Source organism: Rhynchophorus ferrugineus, unplaced genomic scaffold (genome assembly GCF_030347505.1).
Source record: "Rhynchophorus ferrugineus isolate W39M unplaced genomic scaffold, kcgeb_rfMv2 rfM4, whole genome shotgun sequence".
In the NCBI taxonomy this organism is placed as follows: domain Eukaryota; kingdom Metazoa; phylum Arthropoda; class Insecta; order Coleoptera; family Curculionidae; genus Rhynchophorus; species Rhynchophorus ferrugineus.
Window position 1 is genome coordinate 50,561,942 of NW_027472583.1, and position 24,939 is coordinate 50,586,880.

Consider the following 24,939-nt stretch of genomic DNA (forward strand, 5'->3'; position numbering starts at 1 on the left):
GTTAAACTCGTTAAAAAACTACAGTTCCTGGGTGATTGATTGCGTAATTGCGGGTGTGCTCAGGAACCTGCACCACATGGAGGTACGTTCCACGGCAGTTCCACTAGGGGGGGAGCGTAATAGTGGTGGCCTAGAGTTGTAGCGGTCGCTACAACTCTTTAGGCCACCACTATTACGTCTACATTAAATTCAAAGATTGGCAAGGCTAGTAGATTGGTACCATGCGGTTCCCGACTATAAAAGACTACCACGACAACGTTTCTCTCTCTTTCCTCTACCTACTTATAACAGTACCACTTCCATAACGCTTCGGTACTTCCTTAACAAAACGTAATATCCTGTCCATCCTCCCGTCGACCACATGTAGTATTTAAACTCTAAATAAAAAAGTTTTTATTCAGCCGGTGTTTTCTGTTCCCGTGCGAATTCCTTCCACAAAAATAGTAGTGAGTGCTCCGATAATCAACCGCATCGACAGTCACACATTCCGACCGACAAGACGAGCATTTCTACACATTCACCGCTTTTTCAGTTAGTGCTAACCTTCGAAAGAAACCTGTTAAAATTTCATGATATTTTACTCATAAGTTTGTGAGTTATTGTGCTAAGAGTGACACTACTTTTGTTATTTTTAAAACAATGGATCAAAAATAATTTTACACTTAATCTTGATGGGAAAAAATGCCGTTCAAGCGAAGCAGTGGCTTGAAAAACATTATAAGGACTCCACTCCATCAGAAAAAACAATAAAACGTTGGTTTACTGACCTCAAACGTAGTCATAGAGACACCGATGATACAGAACGCAGTGGACGTCCAAAAGAGGTGGTAATACCAGAAAACATCAAAAAGATTCACAAAATCGTTTTGAATAATCGAAAAGTGCAGTTGCGTGAGTTAGCCAACATCGTAAAAATATCAAAAGAACGTGTTGGTTTTATATTGCATGAGCATTTGTCCATGAGAAAGCTCTGTTCAAAGTAGGTGCCGTGTTTGCTTACTGTTAACCAAAAACAAGAACGTGTTGATGATTTTGAGCAGTATTTGGCCATGTTTAAACGTAACATACCGGAATTATTGCATCGATATGTGACAATGGATGAAATATAGATCCATCACTGCAGTCCGGAATCAAAACGACCGTCATCTGAGTGGACAGGAACTGATGACAGGCCTATTTTGAGGCAAAATATAAAAATAATATAAATAAGTGTATATTTTTGGATAAAATTAATATAAAGCCAGACTTGCCTGAGACAAAATCACTCAATAATTTCCCAGTTCTAGGTTGAACAAGAACAATAATGATCGTAGATTACAATAATTATCTCTGCTCTTACAGTCAACACAACAGTATACTGGAGATACTCTTAATCAACTAATTTGATCTATTCACAACTTAAAGTTTTTCCAATTTTTACTTTAATATCCTTTAATAACATATTTTTAAGAAAAAATAAAAATAGTAAAATATTAGCCTAAAAAAAATATATTATCCAAAATATTTTAAAGAGTAGTGATATTTTTGATGAACATTTAATATTAAGGACCAAAATTCATTCAAGCTTTGAAAATAAGTACCAGCTATAAAGATTTATTAAAAATTATATTTAATTTATTTTGAAAAAATGTCAGTTAAAAATATATCAATATATCGATAAATCAGGAAAAAAATCGATAATTTTTTCAGAAAATATCTATATATTATATTCAATATTTTTTCGGCATCCCTAGTAAGTAGAGATTTTGAATTATAGATGCAACCCTACATACAGCTCAAAAATATTAGCGAAATTATTAATACATGTATTTTGTGATACAATTAACAATTTTATAAAATCGAATATTTACGTGTACAAATAAAAGGGGCCAATGCATTATGTTCCAAATTTAGTCATCACCTGCCATAGAAAAGTCCACTGCTGGTCTTCGATGCTGGGTCATCAGCCAGTTTCCTTCCTATGCTACTGTTATCGGTACTACTTTCTTTCTAAGTAAATTAGAATAATTAAAATTGATATAAAATTATACAAAGTATTTGCCTTACCTTAAAATAAAGAGAGCTCTAATAAATAATGTGAAACAAAAAATATATATAAACACTGATTACAACTAATAATCCAATACAATTTGCCCATTTATATGATCACATCATTATGACTTCATACTTCATTCCAGTCTTCTTTTTTTTGCTTCTTACTAACATAAAGCAGAAACATAACAAAGGTAATTTTCTGGTCTATAAAAATATCTTAATACTATGTCTAACAAATTATTAACAAAACATAAGAATTATATGTTTTTTACCTACATGTTTCTTGGATAAAATTCACTCACATTGTAAAACACCAAATTATTCGTAAAAATCGCGTTCAATTCCAATTATCGTTAATATGCACTTACCTAAAACAAAATAAAAAATGTATAATGGATTGTTGGCGTATTAAAAACTATTATAAGATTATCGAATCAAAGAATGGGTGATATCAAACAAAATTTCTTTAGAAATTGTCTAATTAATCAAATATTTTAGTAATATTAGCAATAAAAAAATACCTGGAGGCATTTAGAAGTTGGCTATAATCCAGTTGTGGTCTCCAGCAAATTCATCCCAGACAAGCACAAACTGTGGGCTTTCTTAAGCACAACTCTAAGAAATAAATGTGTGTAAAGGATGTGCTCGAAAACGCTCACAATGAAACAATTTACTATTCACTCACTACTACTACACATTCATGATAAATTATCATATACAGGTCTGAAACCACGACGTAAATCAAGCTGCAAGTTATTCTGTAACAAATAAAGAGTACATTTAAAACATGTTACGAAATATACAGCGAACTTACTTGATATTCCACGTCCTAGCGCCTTGTTTATTTCTGCCCTACCCCAATATTAACGGAACGACAAATAAACATAGGATGCACCAAATTGTTTGGAGCGCGATATGAGGCTCGACGGGCCTCATTTTTTCCCGGAGGTTGGACTACACATCACCCGAACACTTAACACTCACGCTGCGATGCGAAATGTCCTAGAACAAAAATGATAACATTTTAAAGTTAAGATATACGAAAACAGGAAAGGAAAACTCACCTCATTTTACCTCAGAAAGTACTGGGATATGCTAAGAAGCTCAAACGCTGGCCCGGACCAGAACAATAAACTGCCTGAAGCCAATTTAGTAATTTTATCGACAAAAAGGAATATAAATAAAAAGAATGAATGATTTTAGCCCCGACATCATGGGCAAAAGTCTTCAATGAATTGTTCGCATGTCTAAAACTGATGAACGCCGAATGTGGGCATTAACGTTAGAAAAAGAAGAATGAAGGGCCATCAGACCACCACCAATAACAACCCATACTAGCCCACTCATCATTTATCTATCGAAATCCTGGGGCCCCAGATGTAGGAGACCCGCAAGCCGATCAACTAGAAGTTGCCTGAGGAATGGGCGATCATACAACGTATATACATACAAGATCGTACAAGTCTGTAATGGCCTGCTATCAAGGGAAATATAATGTTCACCAAGATTAGGACGATGCAGGCTAGTCAGCCACATTGTCGTACCCAGGAGGTGACACGCGCGAGTGAGAAAATGCCATTTTCTCAACCCCGTACCTGAAAATAAGAAAAAATAATAAAAAATCGTAATATAGGCAATGTCAATATCATTCAGATTAATCAATATCAGGGATATCTTTATATGTCAATAATATGAAATATTTGTAAAATAATTTCTTCTTACCCATTCTGGAGCGCAGCAAGCCATTATAAAATAACAAAAAAAAACGGATACTGTTGAAACCATAAGGAACGACAACGTTGAACCATTCCGCATAGCACAGTTCGTGCAACCATAATGCGAACCATTGAAGTACTATTCAAATCCAGGCATCGGATTACACCGTTGTCAATAATCTAGCAAAATTCAATCTAACAAACTATATATTTACATTCATCCTTAAAATATATACAATTACATTAACATCAAACTAATCATTAGCAGCGTTAAAGTACTAAATTTTGTTTAATAAAAATGTATATTTCGCTTCTTTAAAACTAATTATGTATGCCTAGTGACATAAAATAAAATGCAAAAACGACAACACCTTAATATTTCCGTAAAGTTGAAAAAACCAGGCGCACTTGGTTTTATTTTATGAAGGATAAATATAAAATTTTTTGTATTGCTCCCTTAATTTTGACTATAGTACTGTGAACGAATTTAAAATTTTTTTCAGAGGCATACACATCACATTATGTTAAAATAAATATATTATAAACTAATTAAAATATGTTTTCAATCTTACATTAAATTGTTCAAAATATTTCAGAATAATTTACTATTTGAACTGATATTTTGATTATTCGTCTTAATATAATCATTTGAATGAAAATAACTATTTAATCAATATAACTTAAACTAAAATTACTTCAATTTATTAACACATTTTAACACCATTAACGACATAAATATCATTACTGTAAATGTAAAAGCAAGAGTTAGGGACTTTTTAAAGATAAGGAGGCAAATAACTAAAATGCAACATTTATAAAATTTAATTTGTTGAACAGGAATTTATAAAACGATTTTAATAAAAGATTTCTTTATTGAATTGAATAGTTGTCACTATTTTCCACTAGATATCTGTTATGAATCATCTAGGATCATTAGTATTATTAATTTGTAGGGGACGTAAAGGCACGGTACCAATTGTTCAAAAAAAATCTAGAGGAAAAAGCCCCTTTATTCCTTGTAATCGCCGTCGCTAAGCAATGTGTCATCTCTTAATTATATTTTCAGTTTTTAATAATACCATTTAGATAAATATTCTTAAAGATTTCTACAACAAAAACAGCTCCCTCTATATCTAATATAAAGAAATCAAATTAAATCGGCTACTGGTTACCTTATTGTTGTAGGTTATGTTTTTATGTTTATTTTGTGTATCTGTAACTTTTACTTGTATATTAAATTAAACTATTATTTAAAATGTTGCCCGGCTCCTCAACTGCTCCTGATCTGGCGCCAGAGCACCTTCAATCTAAAACTACCATTGTAATTCATCCAGGATCCTTAAACTTACGTATTGGTCGAGCATCTGATTTAAATCCCATTACCGTCCTCCACGCTGTAGCACGAAAAAGAAAACCTGAAGGAAATGTAAGTTTCTTTAATTTAAAAGTGGAAGTATTAATCAATATCCTGATGTTAATTGCAGCCATATGCAGATAGATTCTTACCAGAACGTAATGACCTTATTCAAACTAAGGAACTGGAGGATGCCCGATTGTCTATATCACACACGCTTCAGTCGTGCTTACAATCTGACGGAAGACGCCGCTATGCTACACCTCCTCAACAGATTGCAGCTTTTAATAGAAGGGTTTTACCTGAAACTTTAGGGAATAATGGGGGAGAGTGGGTAAAGCCAGAAGGAGACTTGGTGGTGGGAAATGATATTTTCCGTTTAAACCCAGAAGAACCTTTCAATATTCACTTCCCATATAAAAGAGGAGATTTTAATATTCACCAAGGCCCTGGAGGTTCCATGACTGCGGTTTTGGCAGACCTAGAAACTATATGGACTTATGTTATCGAACATAATTTACAAATTAAATCTAAAGATTTCAAAAATTACAAAGCAGTATTAATTATACCAGATGTATATAACAGGACATATTTAAGAGAATTAATGTACTTGTTACTAACTAAAATGTGTTTTGGCAGTTGCTTTTTAGGTATGTTGATGTATAGTTAAGATTTCATTGATTTATTTCGAGTTGTAGTGCAGGATCATGTAGCTGCTACATTTGGTTCAGGACTGAGCTATGCCTGTGTTGTTGATGTAGGAGATCAAAAGACTTCTGTATCATGTGTAGAAGATGGTATATGTCATCCAAATACTAGAGTTCGTTTGGAATATGGAGGTGCAGATATTACTCAAATATTTTATTGGCTATTACAAAAATGTGCTTTTCCTTACAAAGACTGCAATGATCAGGCAAGATCCAGAGAATAATATTTAATAGAAAACAATCACGAATCTTCCTTTCCAGAATAAACTAGACTGTATGCTTCTAAGGAAATTGAAAGAGGAGTTTTGTCATGTCAATTTGGATGTGTGTGGATCACAGGAGAAATCATTCATATTAAAACAACCAGGCAAATCTGTGTCACAGTACACCATTCAGGTAGGAGATGAGTGCATTATAGCGCCGTTGAGCCTCTTTAATCCGGAACTGTTCGCCATTACGGGGGCGAAACTAATTCATACACAGAAGATATCAACGGGAGATCCAGAGGATCCACACGATGAAATATATCTACGAGATATACGAAAAAAAGGTAAAGCTAGGAAATTATTCAATTTATATATAAAGTATGTGTATATACATTAAATGTATGGGAACTACCTGTTTTATTTTTGAAGCACTTGTCACTTTCACATCAATTTAAGAAAAATTGGCACTTATGCGCGTTTTTTCCTATTTTTTCTGGCACTATCGCTCTAAATTATTTTTAAATCGGGGATTTCTTTTTCGCCCAACATTCCCACTGTTTAAACTCCTTTGAAGCATCAAAATCCCATATCTCAGAGCGCTAAATTCAAATATTGTCCTGTTTAACAATGAATAAACGAGCTTGTAAGTCAATTGCAAATCCCATGAATGTCAATTTTCAAAATGCGCACTACTATAGGAACTACAGATTTTATATGTTCCAGCTTACATATAATATATGTTATGCTTATATTATTTATTATGTTTGGTATTTATGTTTAATGAATAAAATACGTTACAGCGACCTTCTATTAATAATATACTCAAGCAAATATTAAGTATATAAAAGTATTCATAGGGGAACCTAACGTTAACCTGAACCTAATATAGCACTTGCTATGGCAGCCATTAGTTGAAATTGTTTTCAGTAATGAAAACAATTGCTACTATTAATAGCAATAATAATTTTAAATTATTAACACACATTAAGACACAATATATTTTGTATGTGACAGGAATGAAAGAAGAGGCTTCATCCAGCGAACTCAACGAATCCTATCTGGAAAACCAGCACGCTACTGGTGAAGACGACATTGTAGTGGATGCCATGGAACCTGTTGGCCCTCCACCGTCAGTCAAAGAGTTTGTTCTTAGTCCCGGACAGATACTAGGTCTGGACCAGGCGGTGTTGCAGAGTATCGATCGCTGTCCTAGTGAGGACCTGAAGCGGAAGATGTACGGTTGCATCCTCATTGTCGGAGGCGGTATGAAGTTTGCTGGTATCGGTACGTGGCTACAGAATCGCATATCCTTACAAATCCCGTACCTCTATCGAGCTGAGCAGCTCGATATTATTACCAACCCTTGCGATATGGATGGCGCTATGGTACCTTGGAAGGGAGCTTGCATAATGTCATGCTTAGAAACAGCCCAAGAATTATGGATTGAGCGGATAGAATGGGAAAAGTTTGGCGTGAGAGTACTAAGGGAACGTGCTCCATTTACATGGTAACCTCTAAGATAAACCATAAACAGTTACTTAAATTATAGGTGACATTAGTAATCTTTAAGAGACAATAATAAAATAAGCCATATTTAAAAAAGATAATTGCAGAGATAAAATCAAAATTAATTGTATTTAATAGTTTAACAAGTTTGACAAGACTACAAATATCAATTAAGTGTAGTAGCAAAAAGATTATTTAGAAATTAGAATTAAATGTATTTACATTTGCAACTGACTTTTATATAAGACTGATAAATAGAATTAACGTATATAAGATATTCAGCAATTAGAATATAATAAATAATTATAGCCTCATATAATTATTTTATTATTATTGTATGATTTCCTGTATGGATTAAATATAACATATGCAATGTAAGGTTTTGTATTATTTATATGTATATCAAAGCACTATAAAATTATGCAGCACTAAACGAATTAGTTGATTTATTAGGAAACAAATGTTAATTTGAAAAGGCTTTTAGTTCTCTTGGTCCTTTTTATAGACTCTACTATATAATATAATGATAAAAAAAGTAATATGAGTTCTTCTTCCACCACTAGTCAATGATAATTTAAATTAATGACCTTTTGTTAATTTTCTGGTAAATGAATAATGGTCTACATGTAGAACTGAACCCAAAGATTTTCGCAGGCTCTTTTAAAACCAGCCTTAGAAACGTCACAGTTTTGCTGACCAGAACAAATGGTATCCAGACAAGGCAAGATCTGGGCAGTATATATCACAACTTATTAACCAATCTCTCAGTTTTTGCCCAATCACTAAAGATGTGTAGTCTTACATTATTTTGATGTGATGTGTTTCAGCAACGCCTTTTCTATTAATCGTTTCTCGACCTCCCGGTTCACCACAGAGTAAAAGTTTGTCTATGTGGTTCACTCGTAGTAGTTGCTGCTGACCGTAGAGAGATAATAAACCCTTAGCGATTCACAAATTATAACTCAGTTCATTAAGTTTTTTCACTGTTAATTCACGTAAAACCCAAAAATCAAGCTTCTTTTTGGTATCCAATAAAAGTATCTTATAGTCTATTGTATTCTCTTTTGGGAGGTAAAAGAACAAAATATGTTGAAAATAACATCATTTATTTATTCTTATATTATAGACCCATAAACCTTCTGGACTATTAGGGTCTATTTGTAGATTAGATTGAGATTAACACAAGTATAGAATGCAAAGAACAATATAAATACATCGTCGGATTATAAAACTATAGTCAAATGTGCAGGATAAGGAGTGCAAGATGACAAGTAAAAGCATACAGATGCATGAATATATGAATGCTACAGTATAATGGTCGCATAACCCATGACTGATATAAAGATACAAGATACAAAAAATGTAAACGAACATGCGTGATATTACATAGATGCACACTATGCATCTATGTAATGTCATGAGAAACTCATGAGTCAGTCTGCAGTGTCCAATTCTGAGACGTGAGAATAAGCTTAAGTTGCTCCTGGTGATGTTAGTGGTGTTAAGGCCCTGATAATACTCTTTTTTCACCTCCCAAAGCTTGTTGTTTTCTATCAGATCCCATTTGAGTTGGTCTAGATGTCTAAAGATTCTAGTAGAATGGTGCTTCATGAAAAACATCAGAAATCATTTTAGAGCGCAATGATAGCTATAGAATAAACAGTCAGTAAAAGTCATCTGAAGTAAAACCGAAATTAGTTTTCTCTAAACTTATATTTTATAAACATATTTTAATTAAAATGTTTTTTTTGTTGTCGATTGAATTATATATGTAATGCCTAAAATTTCACATCAATACATAATAACATATAGAGCACTAGCGAAATACAAATCCATAAGAACGTATGTGGTGTATAATAAAAATCGGTTTAATGCAAGACATTTATTAATATAGCTAGTTGATGAATGTTTTCCTATCATGTTCCATGATAGGACCTTCACCTTCTACTTTTTCGTACTCTGCGACAACGTGTTTTGTAAGGGGCGTTTGAGGTGTCTCCATCATCAGACAATATTCGAGTTTGCCTTCCTCGTTTAGTCTATAACGACGATGCAAAGCTAACACAGATTGTTGGGCGAATTTCATGATACCTATGCAAGCGGTGGACAGTACCAAATTGTTGTCTTTGACGTAACCCTCTTCCAGAGTACTTAGGCCAAAATTTTGAGCTGAAATAAGTAATTCAATAGCAGAAAATGTATGTTGATATTTTTATTTACGCGATAACATTTTTATGTTAATCAAATTAAACTATATGATTGAAGATCGGGATAACAAGAAAGTATCTCCGGTATTTTTATACATCATCACAATTTCTTTTTTGCATCTGATATACTATTATGGTCAAAAAGATTAAAAAATCATGGCGACGATTCAATATAAATTTCTCCCTGCAACATGGTTCATTATTGTTCCTACATTTGTTCATTACAACTTTTTAACCCATAGAAACATATTACTAAGGCAAATGATCAAATTGAATAAATCATAAGCTGAATGGGACAAGAAATTATTCCAATTTTTAATATGATTTTTTATGTTTAAATGTAAATGTTTGAACAGCCAGATCATTAGTCTAGACATTAATTATTAGCAATTGAAAGAAGTAGTAGAAACAATATCAAAAGAGTAGAATGGGTAATTAGTAAATATATAATATTCGATTAGAACAAGGATTCAGCCTTACATGACTCAATACATGTCATTACACCGAATAAAAAATTAATGAAGCTTGATAGAAACTGATATCGCATCCTGTAAACAGCACTGGTGTGTCACTGATACTCTCTGTGTAAACCACTTACTAGAGTCACATACGACGCACAAACTTTTATTTGCTAACAAGAAAGCCAAAAAATCTATGAGCACTTTTTTAGGAGTAAAAAATAATTTAATATGAAAATAGTGTTACTTTCTTGCCTACCCGCTACTTTTATATCACCTGTTAAGAACGCTACAGTGCATTTATCATCGTCAACTCTCAGAAATCCCCTTTCCAAATGCATGACGCTTTTATTCTGGGGATGGCGGGTTTCGGATAGATAGTTCAGCAATGGCTGGCCTGATGAGAGAAACTCCAATCGTTCCACGAAATTTACGGGCGCCTTCATTGTCGGATATTTCACTTCAGCATGTACAGACTTCCAAGTTCCTGTTAAAGCGTTTGCTTAATTTACTTTCTCCATGAAATAGAAGTAAATTATACTTAATATTTACCAATCAACCACATAACATTCGATAACACTTCGTGTACTTTCACTCTTTGGCTCATTTTTTGTTCAGGTTGCTGTCGCCATGTCTTGACACTTTTACAAATACTGCACTGACGTCTGCAATGGCAATTTTAAATCGAAATGTTTTGAATTACCTTACCTGTTAGCCAATGACATTTAAATCGTGAAACCGCAAACCCAATTTTAATTTCTATTGGATTTGAATGGTCAATCACAGTTAGATAAAAGAAATGTAACAAGGTTTTATTTTCAGTATAGGCTGACATAGCCTTTCTATTAAAAAACAGATTTTCAATGCAGATACTATTCTATGTATATACTATTAGATGCATTAAAAGACAATCTATATAGGTATTTAAATTATATTTTGTAGAAAAGTTCATTTTGTTATCTTTCCAACTATATATTAATTTTTTAAATATGAACTAAAAGCAGCACATAATATTAAAAATACCGAGAAAAAATTTTTGTGAATTAATAAAGTGCACAATTTGAGGTTTTATTACATCTGACACTAGATATACCTATTGCAATCTTAATTTACGAATTAATTCAAGCAAGAATAGTGCTGGATAAATACATGAGTAATATTTCCTACATTAAAAATAAATTAGGCTATTTTAGCTAAAGTTAGGGGATAACATTTATGCACTGTGCAAGTTCGTGTGGTTTGGTTCTTTAGACTTCTAATATATTGCGCGTTATCCAGTAGCTTTATTTCTTCCATTATCATTTAGTACCCGTCGTTGGTTACTAAAGTAGCGATAAGCATTAGTAATTAATCGAAAAACTTTGTTTTGACAGCGTTAGAATACTAGTTGGTTTGATGTTTTAACGGATTCGTTGCATTCACATAGTAAGCTAAACAAATATAACATTTATTTTCAGACACCCTGTACTTTTGGCGAAGGTATAACGTTTTTCTGTGGATATAACTACGTTAAAAGGATTTATTACGTATAGTTTCAACAAGAGGCCAAAACCAATATTAATTTTTCATTGCTTCTAAGGAAATTGTAGAATATAGATTTTGTTTATTTATCTAATCCTATATTAAAACCTGTCCCCTGGATCAACCATTAGTTCCAGTTTACTATAGCTAATCCATTAATAAGCTCTAGATATCCTAAGCCTATAGATAAACTGCCGTCGGAAATCTCAGTTGGCGTTTAAATATTATCCAAGACACAACAAAATCTTACTTTATTATTATTTCATAGTTGAACGAAGACGAGATTATAAAATATATTATTTGGATCAATTCCATCAATTGTAATGACAATGGGCGATTTCAGAACAGAAGTTATAACAAACAAATCCTCTGTTCTTTCCTCGTCTATTAGGTAAGGCCCAATACATTTTTTTGTAGATTAAAATCTTATTACTTACTTTTTTGAAGTAGGCAATACAGTCTATTATATATTCAATTTTTGACACAAATTGATTATTAATGAATTTTGATTATTTTTATTATACGTAAATAAATACTAAAATACTACTGTAATCAATATCAAGAAATGTAGAGAATGATTTAAGATAAACCGTAAACCAGTTACATATTTTTCAAATTTTGTTTCATCGCTTTTTCAATTCAATGTATTTATTTAAAATTTAAGATTCGGTTTTCGAAACGATGTCATCTTTCGATGATTTTTAAGCTTCTAAAAACGTTCAAAAATATGTCCACCAGTTAAATCAGGCGAATAGGACAATTGTAAAATGATGTGGGTTGAATGTTAATATAAATGTGATTTATAAAACAAATTTACCCAGATATTAAATTAAAAAGCCGATCATTAAACAGATGGAAGATTTTTTAAATTGGCAGAGCTATACAATAAAAAAAAAGTCGGAATTGTATTTACACATATTTTTTTTATTTTTAAAAGTTTTATTCCAAAGAATCATTTGGAAGTACAACATGAACTATTGAATAACATAACAGAAACTAAACATTAACACCATCTTTATTGACTTAGTTGATTAAACTTACAAAGAGAAAAAGCAGCCTATAACAAAATTAAGTTTACAATCAGAATATTATCACAGTAGCATGCATTTTAACAGTAATAACCTATCCCTAATTATATTAAAAGTGAAAAGATTGAAAATCTGTAAATGTGTAAAAAAACTCTAAAGACATATAGTATAATAAGTATAATGATCATTATTAATTTCAATAAATACACACAAAGGCACAACAATATACATTTCAATTCAATCGAGTTATATTTTGATATGTACCAAAACAATGTATACTCATCACTAAAATCATCCAGCAGAACCTCACTTTATCCTCCTCAAGTATGACAAATATCGAAAAACCGACCTTTTAATTTAAATCAAACGCGTCCTATCTCACTATAGCATATCTAGGTCGATTGTGGAAGGAAGTATTGTAGCATTTCAAACTACAATAATAACAATCGACGGGTGCGTATATGGTGTCGGTGGCTCCGACACTGATTGTTTCTGAAATATAGTTTAAAGGCATGCTGTGAGTGTTTCTTAGAAACAAGCTGAAACATGCCTTTCCACACACACAATACTTGGCATAATCTAAAAATTCAATTAAAGTCAAAGGTATTGAACCTTTGGGGTATGGTAAACGAGCCCATAATACTTTCTTTCCTGCATATTCTTTCAGTGATCCAACATTTAATGCTTTAGGAACCCCATGTTCACGAAAAGGTACTCCTTCTAAAAAGAGGTTGTTTGAAAGATCAATACTTTGTAACCGGAGCTTCCTGCAACTACCCGGCAATGATAAGAACTTATTATTTGATGCAGAAAAAATTCGAAGAGATCTTAAATTCCCAAGACCGCAAGGTAGTTTTTGAAGTTTGTTATGGCTCAAGTGTAACGAAAATAAATTCTGAAGTTTGATTAACTGCTCAGGAACAAATGTTAATTCGTTGTAGCTCAAATCAAGAAGTACTAAATTCTTGGAGAGATATCCACCGATCCAAGACCATTGTTTAATAGTCCCCTTGCCTAATTGGTTATGAGCCATATTCAATTCCTTTAAATTAGGTAGATTACTCAATTCTTCTGGCAAATATTCTATTTGATTGTCACTTAAATTTAAAACCTTCAGTTTCATTAATTGCAAAATACCCACATCTAACCCACATCTTTTTATGCTATTTATATATAAGTATTCTAATGTTCTTGGAAACCCTTTAGATGGATATTCTGACCTACAATAACTCAATTATTAATATGCCACAAAACAAATATGTAGATACATACCTAGCTGTTATTGTAAGCTTTGTAGGGGCAATGTCCTTAGGTTTAATAGGTGTCACACTTAAACTTGACAAAGTAAGTTCTTTAGATAATACATAACCATTTAGAACCCGCTTAAGTAAGTGTAAAAAACCTTTCAATTGAATGGAGTCTGCTTGAATACAAATATCATGCTCAGGTTTTTTTAATTGTATGGTACATTTTCCTTCATTGACAAATTTAGTCAATACTTTGTCAATGTTCCCATTAATTGAATATTTTGTACTGTTTTTATTTTGGGCCGAAAATAATATCAGACAGTATTCAAAATTTTTCGGATGTCTACAAAGTGCCAGTGTTGATTTCGAAGCTTTTTTCCTTAAATGAGCTGGTAAAGCAGGCATTACGCGATTCACCACGCAAACCGAACACGAAATTTTCATTTTCTATTGCAACTCTTATTGCATGGCAATTTTAAAAGACGTATTATTTATATATATTTATATATATATATATTTAGGTTTTCCTACGTATATAGGTTTAGCGCCTTTTCCACCTTTTAGAATCAATTATTCTTCTTTCTTGCTGCCTCGTATTAGGGATGTCATCAGCGGTTTAAAATATCGATATATTGGCTTTGATATTTTAAAAAATATCGATTCATAATATTAAAAGTAAATCGATTCTTTTGCCAGTCAGAAAAAATATCGATATATAGGCCAAAAAAAGTCGATCATTTTTCTGCATCTCTAACTCAGATTCATATTTTTCTATGATTCATATTAAATTATGTTCATAAAGTTTCTCTGTGTTTATGCTATTGTATATTTTTCAAATATAAATATCGTGTATGAATATTTCTAGAGATAGCTATTAAAAGATAATGGGAGTATTTAATTAATATAAGTACATATTTTAAATATATCAATTTCTCGGAAACAACAATACGACTAAAATAAATTATTACAGAAACTTTTAATTTGAGAATTAGGTAAACATATCGGCAAGCAACAGAATTTAAACAAGTACTGTAGTATCAAATCAGCAAAACCTTGAAAATCTAGGAAAAACATTTTGTAACTACAAATATATTAATACCAAAAAGACCAATAATTAATTTACCTTTTAACTAGCGATGAGAACTATCGACCGAAACAGTCGATAGTCACAACACAGTCGATAGTCAAAAAATAGGGACTGAATATAGTAATTACTATTTTCAGTCAAATGCGCGTTTCGACTATTTTTTTTTTCATTCGTGATGTCAGACGAAGATGTACGAATTCTTGTCTGTATTAAATGTAAGATAGGAAAGGACGGAGATAAATGCTAGGACCAGTTAATTTTAAATGTCTTTATATACTCCAATGATAGTATAATCGAGACAGAGATGTATATATATTCATTCGCGTGATAACTATAAAATAGAAAAGGAAAAAAATTACTATCTTCTATTACCATGTAATAAATATAATTTTAAAGGAAGTAGGATTACTTTTATACTGAATGTTCTGTGGATGTGTAAAAAGAAATGGAATAATAACACCACAAATGTTTTATCCTGTGTTAATATATTAATTGCTATTTTTAAATAACATAGCATAATAAATATAAATAGTACAATACAACTTAAATAAAACCTAAAAACTAAAAATTTTCAATAACCATAACTTCTAAATAAAATGTAAATGTATGCTCGTGATTATTATCATGTTCAACTTTTCCCGTGAGGCGATTTCTACGATCGTTAATTATTTGCCCAGATTTTGAAAAAACTTGTTCCCAGGGGACAGATGTTGCGGGTATAGACGAATATTTTAGGTGTAACTGATATAATTCAGGTAGTTTCATTTTAAGGATGGATTTAATAAATGGAATTTCCAAATACTTCTTTCATTCTAGCCATTTTTTTATCAAAATATCTCCAGATGTCAATACCTTCTTGGTCAATAGTTTTGTCTTGAATTTCGAGTTGTGGAACTATATTTGCATTTTTTGAAATTAGAATGGAAGATATATCTTTTGTAATAACTTTTTGTATCGCCTAAGTATTATTTGCAATACCAAATCATGCTTTTTTAAATCTAGTATCTAAAAATGTGGTTTTCCCGCATATCATATTCATTTCTAAAATTGGCAGTCTTTTATATTGATGACATCTAATAGACAATTTTGTCATTTTTTCCCCATTCACTTGTTAAAATCCTGGATTTGATGGAATGTTGCAGTCCTCTTAATAACCGTATAATCAGTCGGACCAAAAATACCGACTGAAAACAGTTACTAGTAAAAACTGTCGAACCAAAAATAGCGACTGTAATAGTCGATAGTAAAAAGTAGTCAATTAATGAACAGTCGATAGTCGATTGTTCGCAACACTACTTTTAACAAACAATTAATTAAGCAGGAATATTAGGAAAGATCTGTTGGGAGAAAGTCAATAAAAAGGAGCCTGTAGGTAATATGAACATTTTATATCTAACCAGTATTCAAAGTAGCATAATATATTATAAAAGTTTAACGAATTTAATGATGATGCCCAATATAAAACCTTATAATTAATTTAATAAATGGAATACATTCCAGTGTTCCGGTATACCTAAGCAAGTCATTTTTTAAATGTTTGAGCTAAGTATGAAAAGTAAAATGATCATTATATAAACAGGAATAAGACAAAACATATTAAGTTCCTTTTGAACTGTCTTATCGGATTATATAGTCTTTTCATTACTACTTGTTCAAAGCAATGTTTTATGATCTACGTGAATAGTATTTTTTATTGAACAATCAAACAGTTTAGCATCTGTTACAAAGTCAACATTCTTCCCTAGTGTGCTTGTACACTAAACCCATATTTTCAAAACAAAATGTCCTGCATTATTCTTTTGTTTTTTTCATATTCTAGTCACTTGGTTCAATTTTTACTTCTACCAATGGCTCTATAACATCTTCATATATTAAATTTGATGATATATCACACTAGAAAATAGAAGATAAAGAAAATTCATATATAAAAATTATAACTATGTTACCTGTTCATCCTCTGACTTAGTTAAGTATTCCAGGTCCCCAAAAGGCATATTTGTAATATTATAATTTTCTGGTGTCTGCACAGGAAATGATTTGTGGACTGAATCTGATGATGCTGTAAGCAATATTTAAAGTGAAGAAGTCGCATAATTAATATATATACATATTTCAAAGCGCCATTGGATATGCTTACACTTTCTAGTTGTATTATCAGTGTTTAGTTATTAATAATATATTTCCATTTGATCACAAAACAATCAAAATTGTGCTGAAGAATACAAGAATTGTGTTAAAGAATACAAGTGAACAACGACATGTTCGAGAATTATTTCTTAGTTCCAAGTATTTATTGACAAATGATCCACTGTATTTTTAAGGTACATAGTCATATACTATAGCTATTGTTTTGTTAAAACTGTAAAAATGGTAGAATATTTGTTTTTGTCTAAACTTCAAACAGATTGACACATTAACTTGTTATGTATATGAATTATAGATACTAAAATATTAACACAATGTATTGTTTAATTTTTACCTGTTAGATTTAATCGTGGACATTTTCTAGGTTGCGAGATTAATTGTCTTGATAGGCTTAGACTTTCATCAAATTGTTTGTTCTCACTGAGAACCAGATCTTCACGTCTCACAGGTGGAGGTTCTTCTAGTAAATCTGAGTTTGAATTTAATATTTTTACCTGTCCAATACTCTATACAATATAAGAAGGATATTATTAAAACAATAATTTTACTTTAATACATCTTACATATGAACATTCATCGTCAGATTGAGCTGCCTGGTGGGTTTTCTTAATATGGTGCTCTAGGTTACCAAGTCGTGAAAAAGTTTTAATGCAATGTGGACAGAGAAATGGTCTGTCTCCATTGCGAACCTGTGTTTTTGCTAAACGAGAGGGGACACGTTTTATGTTCGGGTTGTCTTTTAAACTTTTGTCCGAATGCTGGCCCAAGTCCCGACGTAAAATTCGCCAAGTTGAGGTCTGCGAAAGGCCAAGTTCTTGTGCGAGGCGAGGAATTGATTGACCTGGGTTTTCCTGCACGCTTTCGCAGACTGCGGCAATGTTCTCAACGGACCTGGCGTTTCTTTGACGAACGGGTGTTGGCTGATTGTTCACAGAACCCGTCGTCTCGAATTTGGCCACCAAACGTTGGATAGTCGACTTCGAGGGCCCACTGCGTCCGACATAAAATGGGCGCAAAGCTCGCAACGTTTTCACTAACGAACACTCATTTTCATAATAAAATGTTATCATTTGGACGTGCTGTTCAACCGTGTAACTTGACATGTTAATTTGGTATCGCAAAAAGAATAACAAACTATAGTAGACAATTAGACAGTCAAAACAATATGGCCACGACAGGCCGCCGGATAAACGACCCAAATATTTGAGTAATTATTTTAAGTTTAAGTTATTAAATAATTTTATTAAGTAATTTGAGCTAGGGATGCCGAAAAAATATCGATATTTTTGACCGATATTTTTTTAATCCCGATATCGATATTTTTTTACCCGATATTTTTCGACATTTATTCAAAATAAATTAAACATTATTTTTAATAAAACGTTACAAGCGGTACTTATATTATATTATATTATATTTTAAAGGTCTATCAATTATTTTTGACTGTTAATAGTTCGATAGTACGACGTATCGTTATTTTACTTGGTGGCCAACACCCCTAATTTGGGCTCGTTACACCGGTCGTGTTTTCAACAAGTCGATATTTTCTAGACCAAAAACACTTTTTTTCTATGGAAAATAATGAATCTAAAAAATATCAATATTTTTCTTAAAATATCAAAAGTTTATTAATATATAAGACATTAGAAATTAGTAGGTTATAAAAATTTAATTTAATTAAAAGATGAATCAATGAAATCTTTGCCGCGGTGGTTTTATCGATTCAAAGGAAATAATCAAAGGCCTAAGAGAGCCTGCAATTAGCTTGCAGTGCTTAGACTATGCGAGTATATTTCGTCATCTCCGAGGTTGCCTATGGAATAAACTGTCTATTTCTCAATGACCACAAAATATAGAAAAGTGTTTATATAAAACATGGAGTTCTCTATATTTTGTGCTCTATGATTGTTAGTGGTACTAAAACAATAAACGAATTGACAAAATGTTTAGTATTGTATTCTATTTTGTCGAGAAATTCTAATTTTTTGGTCCATTTACCTTATTTTGGTTTAAAAATTAATTTTAAATTAGCACGCCCGTTGTTTATCCATGTTCTGAACACAGAACATTTTTGATAATTTAAGTTTACTTTCGTTTTTGCTTTCTCAAATGTTGGGAAGAAAATGTGTAGTTTGTCTTTTGCTCTAAGAAAATAATTACAATTGGTTTACAATTAATTACATATTAATACATATTTTGTTATATGTTTGTATTAATAAATAATAACGTATATTAATACAGTGTTTTTTAAACTATTTTTAATGATTATTTATTAATGCCAAAGGGCAAACAGAAACAAATTTTGATTCATAATGAAGTATTTTAGTAGAAATAAATTATTAATATAAATATTAAAAAGAAGTAAATAAACTTATTAATAAACAGAGAGAAAATATAGTAGCCACATATTGGATAAAAATATGATTTGAAACTTGGAGTAACTGTTCTTATGTTAACATGGAAACTAGGTAGTGCCTTGTAGTATTCCGATATTGCTTCCGCATTCGGTTCTTAGAAGAAAGAACCTAAATTTTTTGGCGAAGTTTCAGAAAAATCTCATCTTCTATCTTCTGTTCTTACTTAAATTACTAAAAAATATTCTAAAGAACTTCAGAAACCTCAAACTAAGAGTATGATACTTTTTTGTGAAAAGTCTAGTTTTTACTATGAGTATTTTACTCAATATCTTATTATAACATATCAAGTTCAAAACTATTATTTTCAACTATCGATACTTCTTTTAAAAAATATCGAAAAAATGGGCTCGGGTAATATCGATATATTTTGGCATCCCTAATTCATCTGATCCCCATATGTCGATTTGATATGGCCGGTTGTAGGGGTGTCGGTTGCCTAGAAAAATATCGATATTTCTTAAAATATCCATACATCGTTTTCGATACTTTAATAAAATTTTGAGAGATAAAGAGAGAACAAAAATATCTTTATATCTTTTTTTTTAATTACGAAAATCTCAATGATTTACAAAAGATTTTAATAAAAATATCGATAAGTCGGCCCAAAAAATATTGATATTGTTTAAGTAATTTAAAAAGGCAATATGTTTTAATAAACCTTTAAAACCAAATACCGAAATGTATTAAACCTTTAAAATAAGGTACCAATTTAAAGGGTTTATAAGATATATTAAAAGGTTTTTATAATGTTTAAAAATTATGTTTTGTTTTTTTTTTTTGGAAAAATATCGGCAAACATTAATATCGATTATTAGGTAAAAAAATCTTCAACACATCTATAGATATATTTTCAAAAAATATTGATATATATGTAATTTCAGTAATTTGTCAACTATCGAATTCTTAGGTTATAAGCGCCCCTCAGAGTAGATGGGGTTTGTTGTTATGTCAAATTTTTGCTATTAAATTTTCTTTGTATATGCTTTAGGGTTAATACATATCATAGAGTAATACTGTAGTTTCTCAGTGGTACTTTCAATATTTGTATGATTATGTCATCAGTATCCTACAAAAGAAAGTGTTTAAAATTAAGTGATAAAGCAAAAATCATAGACGAAGTTGCACTAGGTGCTAGTGTGACACAATTGGCCAAAAAATATGGTGTATCAAAGGCAACAATTTGTAAAATTAAGCGTTTGAAAACACAAATTTTAGAAAGAACCTGCAACACATTTGGAGGCCCTGGAAACAGAAGAACTTTGAAAAATGCAAAGGCGCCTGAAATGGAGAATTCCCTTTATAAGTGGTTATTAGAGCAACAGGAAAAGCATGTTCCAATTAGCGGCGAAGTACTTAAAGAAAGGGCTAAACTGTTAAATGAGAAACTGAAAGAGACTGAAAATTTCGTAGCTAGTGATGGCTGGCTACAACGATTTAAAACAAGATATGGAATTCGACTTCAGACTGTATCTGATGAGAAATTATCAGCACAACCGGAATTAATACAACCATTTAAAGAAAAAATTCCCAACATTGCTTGTACTCCACCTTATATTAATTTATGGAATGATGAGCCTACCAGTGTTATTAAGAAGGAAGATATGTTTAGTGAGGATGATAAAGATGTTTCCGGTGGTGTTAAATATGTAGTGACTGATGCGCAAGCTATAAGAGTTTTTAACCAAGCTTTAGATTGGGCTTTAGAAAGGAAAGCAGTATCATACAAAGATATTTTAGTTCTTCGGAAATTACGGGCCCAGGCATTGGAAGACAATGCTAAAAACCAATTAGGGCAAACTAAAATTGCAGATTATTTTTCTTCTAACTAAAAAATAATTATGAACCTTCAAGTTTGTGTTATATTTTAAATACATGTAAATATGTAATTTATTTTAATGAAACTAATGAATAATAAGGGATCTTCAAATTTTTGTTTAGTTATAAATATATTTTAATATATTGCTTATTTTAGTAAATCATTTCTTAATTAAATCATTCAATGTACGTCCTTTAATGTAAATATTGCGATATCAAATAAAGCTGGTTTAGCTTAGGTAACGTTAACGAGGTTCTGATGTTCTCTCTGATTAGCGTTGAGAATTATCGACTGTTCAGCAATTGACTAGTTTTTAATATCGACTGTATCAGTTAACTACTCTGAGTTTCACTATCACAAACCATTGAACTTCGTCTATTTTGTGGTCACTATTCTATTTCTGATATGACCACTTTTTAATGGATTGTTTCAATCGGATTCTTTCTAAACACTATATTTTTTTGCACGTTATATCGATATTCTCTTTAGCTCTTTTTTTTAAATACCCATATTTATAGCTAATATTTTTAGCGGTTGTATCGATAATTTTTCAGAATAGATATAATATAATTTTTAAAAAACCTTTAAAAGCAGTATAAATATATTTCAAAAAAAAAATATATATATACATATATATATATATATATATATATATATATATGTATATATATATATATATATATATATATATATATATATATATATTTTAGACTTAAAAATTAGTATTTAAAAAATATCGATATTTTTCGGTTTGTAATACTCCTATACTTAGCAAATTACAGCGCCCTCTACTCATTCTTCTACTTCTTTTCTACACTGGCCCTTATATCGATATAAATCATATATATTTAACACTCTATTCCTTTTTCACCCTGCCGCTTACTAATTAAAAATGATCTTATCTGTGTAACACAATTCTGTGTTTCTGTGTAACACAAAGAACCTAACAATTATTTCCGTTCTTTTCTTTCCCAAAATTAATACGTGAAGGAATACATACGCCTCCGTATGTTATAGCAAAAAAGGAAAACAGTCTGTGTGAAGTGTGCATTTGAGTGATATAGAAATTACTATTTTTGGTCGATAGTTCATAACGCTAGTTTCGATAACTCTCATCGCTAATAGAGATATTCATCCTTTTCTATTCTGTCATCATCTTGTATGAACTGTCAAATACGAGTGTCCAAAGGTAATTTTTCTATACAGTTATTTTTCAAAAAATTTTTGATCAACTAAAAGAATGCATTTTTTATATTTCATAGTTTCTCTAGTCTATTACACACTATTTTTTTGTTAATTAATTCTTAGTATACAATTTCTTTTAATACAATATCGAGTACAAATATTTCGATTCGATATATTTAACCACAATTGATAGATATCGATGACAAAACTTTTATTCGAACAACTCTATAATAATGGCGCATAGCTTGGTTTTTTAACAGATATGACTGGTAAGTGTATTTGTCTTCATCAATTAGAACTTCTAAATAAACTATACTTCTAGACTATTTTGAGAAGGTTACCAACGTTTCTTGTGTTTATTGCCAAGAAGATATAAATAATGTTAGAGTTCAATGTTGTGAGTGCCCGGATTTTGATATTTGTTTGCAAGTAAGTATCTTTTAGCGGGAAATTTGAATCAGATCGACGATAATTGTTGTTTTAGTGTTTTGCGGTAGGGGCGGAAATAGGACAACATAAAAATGACCATCCTTATCGATTTGTAGTGAGTAGACTAATAAACATATTTAAGCTTTGTATATTACTAAATCTTCTTTAAGGATAATTGCTCAGTAAGTATATTTGCTGGTAAAAATGCCTGGACCGCTCGAGAACATGTAACTCTTCTAGAAGCAGCTGAATTATATTCATATGGCAATTGGGATTTGGTTGCAAAAGCTGTAAAAACTAGAACTGCTGAAGGTAACTATCTTTTATTAAATGTAGAGTAGTAAAAAAGTAATTAAAAAACCTTAGAATGCAAAGAAGAGTTTGTATCGAAGTATTTGAATGGCAACATTGGTAAAGCTACTTGGGGTTGTGCTCCTAAACCAATGTTGTATTATGATTTGATAGAAGACGAAGGACCCTTATCACATACAGCTCTTTCCAAATTGGCACCCCTTGATGCAACTCCTGAAGAAGCTCGTGTACTGGGTTATAAGCCTCACAGGGATGATTTTGAGGGAGTAAGTCATTAGTGAAGGTGTATTACATAAAATCTGACCCATACTTTGTTTTAGGAATACAATCCCGAAGCTGAGCATTTAGTATCAGACCTACAATCAGATGATCATGAGGAGAGTGATATAAAAAAAGCACTGAAATTAGCTATTGTTGATATGTATGTGCGAAGTTTAAGGGAAAGACAGCGTAGAAAACGGATAGTGAGAGACTTCCAACTAGTTGCCAAATATTTTGATAACTTGCGCAGAGATCCTACAAAGCCATTATATCCAAAATCTGAGAAGTAATTCATACAATACTTTATTTTTTCTATGTTTTTTTATTTTGTTTAACTGCAGGGAGCTACGGGATGGTATGCGACCTTTAGCGCAATACTTAACTTCTGGTGAACATGAAGGATTGATAACCAGTTTATTACGGGAACGTGAGCTACGTCATCGGCTGTCTGAATTGAAAAGATATAGGAACCTTGGCATTACATCTCAAGAAGAGATGATTCACTATGAACAACACATGGCCTTCAAAAAGCAGAATATAAAACAAGGAAAAATTGTTAGTTTGATTTTCCTTATTTTATTAAATTGGTTTTAATTTGTTTGTACATTGTAGAGACGGAAAAACAAACTTAAATTTCACAGAAGAAAAAACCATGTGGCTGTTAGAAAGAGATTTAGAGTGCGACAAAGGGGTGGTGGGGCAAATTCTCTAAGGGGAATTTCACGTAACTTACATATTGATGCTCCTGATGAATAGTCATTTCAACGATATATATGGTGAACTAGTACAGATTCCTTGTGGAACTTGGAAGGATTCTATGTAAAAGTGTCAGGTGGAAAGCCTTTTTCATTATAATTCCCAGTTGGTTTCGGTTTCTGATACAGTTAAACTGCAGAGAACGTTACAGAAGCGAGATTATGGTGTTTAGATACATTATAATATCTATAGTTGAATTTACATTTTAAAATTCAGTTAATGCCAGAACCTTATATATATATTATATATATAAATGTGTACACATATATATATATATATATATATATATATATATATATATATATAGATTTTTAAATAAAATATTTTCTTATGAATGTTTATGTTTGATTTAAATATTTTAGATAAATCTTAGAAGTTCAAAATACCCAAAGAGTAGCTTATTAAAAATAAATTAGAGCTGTTATTTTTCTAAATCATAGTCCGTAGAATAACATAAGTTGCTTATATTTCTTTTATATTTGAAAGTAACCTTCGTTGAAGCTTTATTAAGCCCACAAAATATTGAGAATATGGTTTTGTGATTAAGC

General features: G+C 31.3%; 5 protein-coding genes across 6 annotated transcripts; 2 read left to right on the plus strand and 3 right to left on the minus strand.

The window, feature by feature from the left end:
- The first annotated feature begins 4,915 nt into the window (after nt 1–4,915).
- Nucleotides 4,916–7,900, plus strand: Arp8 (Actin-related protein 8). Its single transcript, XM_076404240.1, has 5 exons — nt 4,916–5,175; nt 5,234–5,753; nt 5,802–6,016; nt 6,072–6,360; nt 7,031–7,900. Exons 1-5 carry the CDS (start codon nt 5,005–5,007, stop codon nt 7,525–7,527), a joined length of 1,692 nt encoding a protein of 563 aa, XP_076260355.1. The 5' UTR covers nt 4,916–5,004; the 3' UTR covers nt 7,528–7,900.
- Nucleotides 7,901–9,389: 1,489 nt separating this feature from the next.
- LOC143196508 (peroxynitrite isomerase THAP4) lies at nt 9,390–10,876 on the minus strand. Of its 2 annotated transcripts, none has more exons than XM_076404241.1 (3): nt 10,740–10,876; nt 10,465–10,674; nt 9,390–9,691 (listed from the first exon to the last, which is right to left on the minus strand). In XM_076404241.1, exons 1-3 carry the CDS (start codon nt 10,792–10,794, stop codon nt 9,417–9,419), a joined length of 540 nt encoding a protein of 179 aa, XP_076260356.1. In that variant the 5' UTR covers nt 10,795–10,876; the 3' UTR covers nt 9,390–9,416. The 2 variants fall into 2 exon arrangements, with proteins under 2 accessions (XP_076260356.1, XP_076260357.1); XM_076404242.1 differs by having other exon boundaries at nt 10,729–10,827.
- Nucleotides 10,877–12,611: 1,735 nt separating this feature from the next.
- Nucleotides 12,612–14,590, minus strand: Lrr47 (Leucine-rich repeat 47). The gene is made up of 2 exons (XM_076404565.1): nt 14,009–14,590; nt 12,612–13,956 (listed from the first exon to the last, which is right to left on the minus strand). Exons 1-2 carry the CDS (start codon nt 14,425–14,427, stop codon nt 13,110–13,112), a joined length of 1,266 nt encoding a protein of 421 aa, XP_076260680.1. The 5' UTR covers nt 14,428–14,590; the 3' UTR covers nt 12,612–13,109.
- A 1,849-nt stretch (nt 14,591–16,439) lies between these two features.
- Nucleotides 16,440–18,446, minus strand: LOC143196542 (uncharacterized). Its single transcript, XM_076404288.1, has 4 exons — nt 17,779–18,446; nt 17,550–17,721; nt 17,017–17,129; nt 16,440–16,963 (listed from the first exon to the last, which is right to left on the minus strand). Exons 1-4 carry the CDS (start codon nt 18,316–18,318, stop codon nt 16,886–16,888), a joined length of 903 nt encoding a protein of 300 aa, XP_076260403.1. The 5' UTR covers nt 18,319–18,446; the 3' UTR covers nt 16,440–16,885.
- Nucleotides 18,447–22,762: 4,316 nt separating this feature from the next.
- On the plus strand, nt 22,763–24,538 carry LOC143196509 (transcriptional adapter 2b). The gene is made up of 8 exons (XM_076404244.1): nt 22,763–22,902; nt 22,956–23,062; nt 23,118–23,177; nt 23,233–23,374; nt 23,429–23,640; nt 23,695–23,921; nt 23,977–24,190; nt 24,248–24,538. The coding sequence occupies exons 1-8, from the start codon at nt 22,896–22,898 to the stop codon at nt 24,389–24,391; spliced, it is 1,113 nt and encodes a 370-aa protein (XP_076260359.1). The 5' UTR covers nt 22,763–22,895; the 3' UTR covers nt 24,392–24,538.
- Nucleotides 24,539–24,939: the final 401 nt, after the last annotated feature.

Coding starts and splice junctions, on each gene's coding strand:
- Arp8 (XM_076404240.1), top strand. CDS start 5,005: ATGTTGCCCGGCTCCTCAACTGCTCCTGATCTGGCGCCAGAGCACCTT. Junction 5,176..5,233: donor AAAGAAAACCTGAAGGAAAT/GTAAGTTTCTTT, acceptor TGTTAATTGCAG/CCATATGCAGATAGATTCTT. Junction 6,361..7,030: donor ACGAGATATACGAAAAAAAG/GTAAAGCTAGGA, acceptor TGTATGTGACAG/GAATGAAAGAAGAGGCTTCA.
- LOC143196508 (XM_076404241.1), bottom strand. CDS start 10,794: ATGAGCCAAAGAGTGAAAGTACACGAAGTGTTATCGAATGTTATGTGG. Junction 10,675..10,739: donor GAATGTTATGTGGTTGATTG/GTAAATATTAAG, acceptor ACGCTTTAACAG/GAACTTGGAAGTCTGTACAT. Junction 9,692..10,464: donor CACTGTAGCGTTCTTAACAG/GTGATATAAAAG, acceptor TACTTATTTCAG/CTCAAAATTTTGGCCTAAGT.
- Lrr47 (XM_076404565.1), bottom strand. CDS start 14,427: ATGAAAATTTCGTGTTCGGTTTGCGTGGTGAATCGCGTAATGCCTGCT. Junction 13,957..14,008: donor AAGCTTACAATAACAGCTAG/GTATGTATCTAC, acceptor GAGTTATTGTAG/GTCAGAATATCCATCTAAAG.
- LOC143196542 (XM_076404288.1), bottom strand. CDS start 18,318: ATGTCAAGTTACACGGTTGAACAGCACGTCCAAATGATAACATTTTAT. Junction 17,722..17,778: donor CTGACGATGAATGTTCATAT/GTAAGATGTATT, acceptor TATATTGTATAG/AGTATTGGACAGGTAAAAAT. Junction 17,130..17,549: donor TCCACGATTAAATCTAACAG/GTAAAAATTAAA, acceptor TATTGCTTACAG/CATCATCAGATTCAGTCCAC.
- LOC143196509 (XM_076404244.1), top strand. Junction 23,178..23,232: donor ACCATCCTTATCGATTTGTA/GTGAGTAGACTA, acceptor ATCTTCTTTAAG/GATAATTGCTCAGTAAGTAT. Junction 23,641..23,694: donor ACAGGGATGATTTTGAGGGA/GTAAGTCATTAG, acceptor ACTTTGTTTTAG/GAATACAATCCCGAAGCTGA.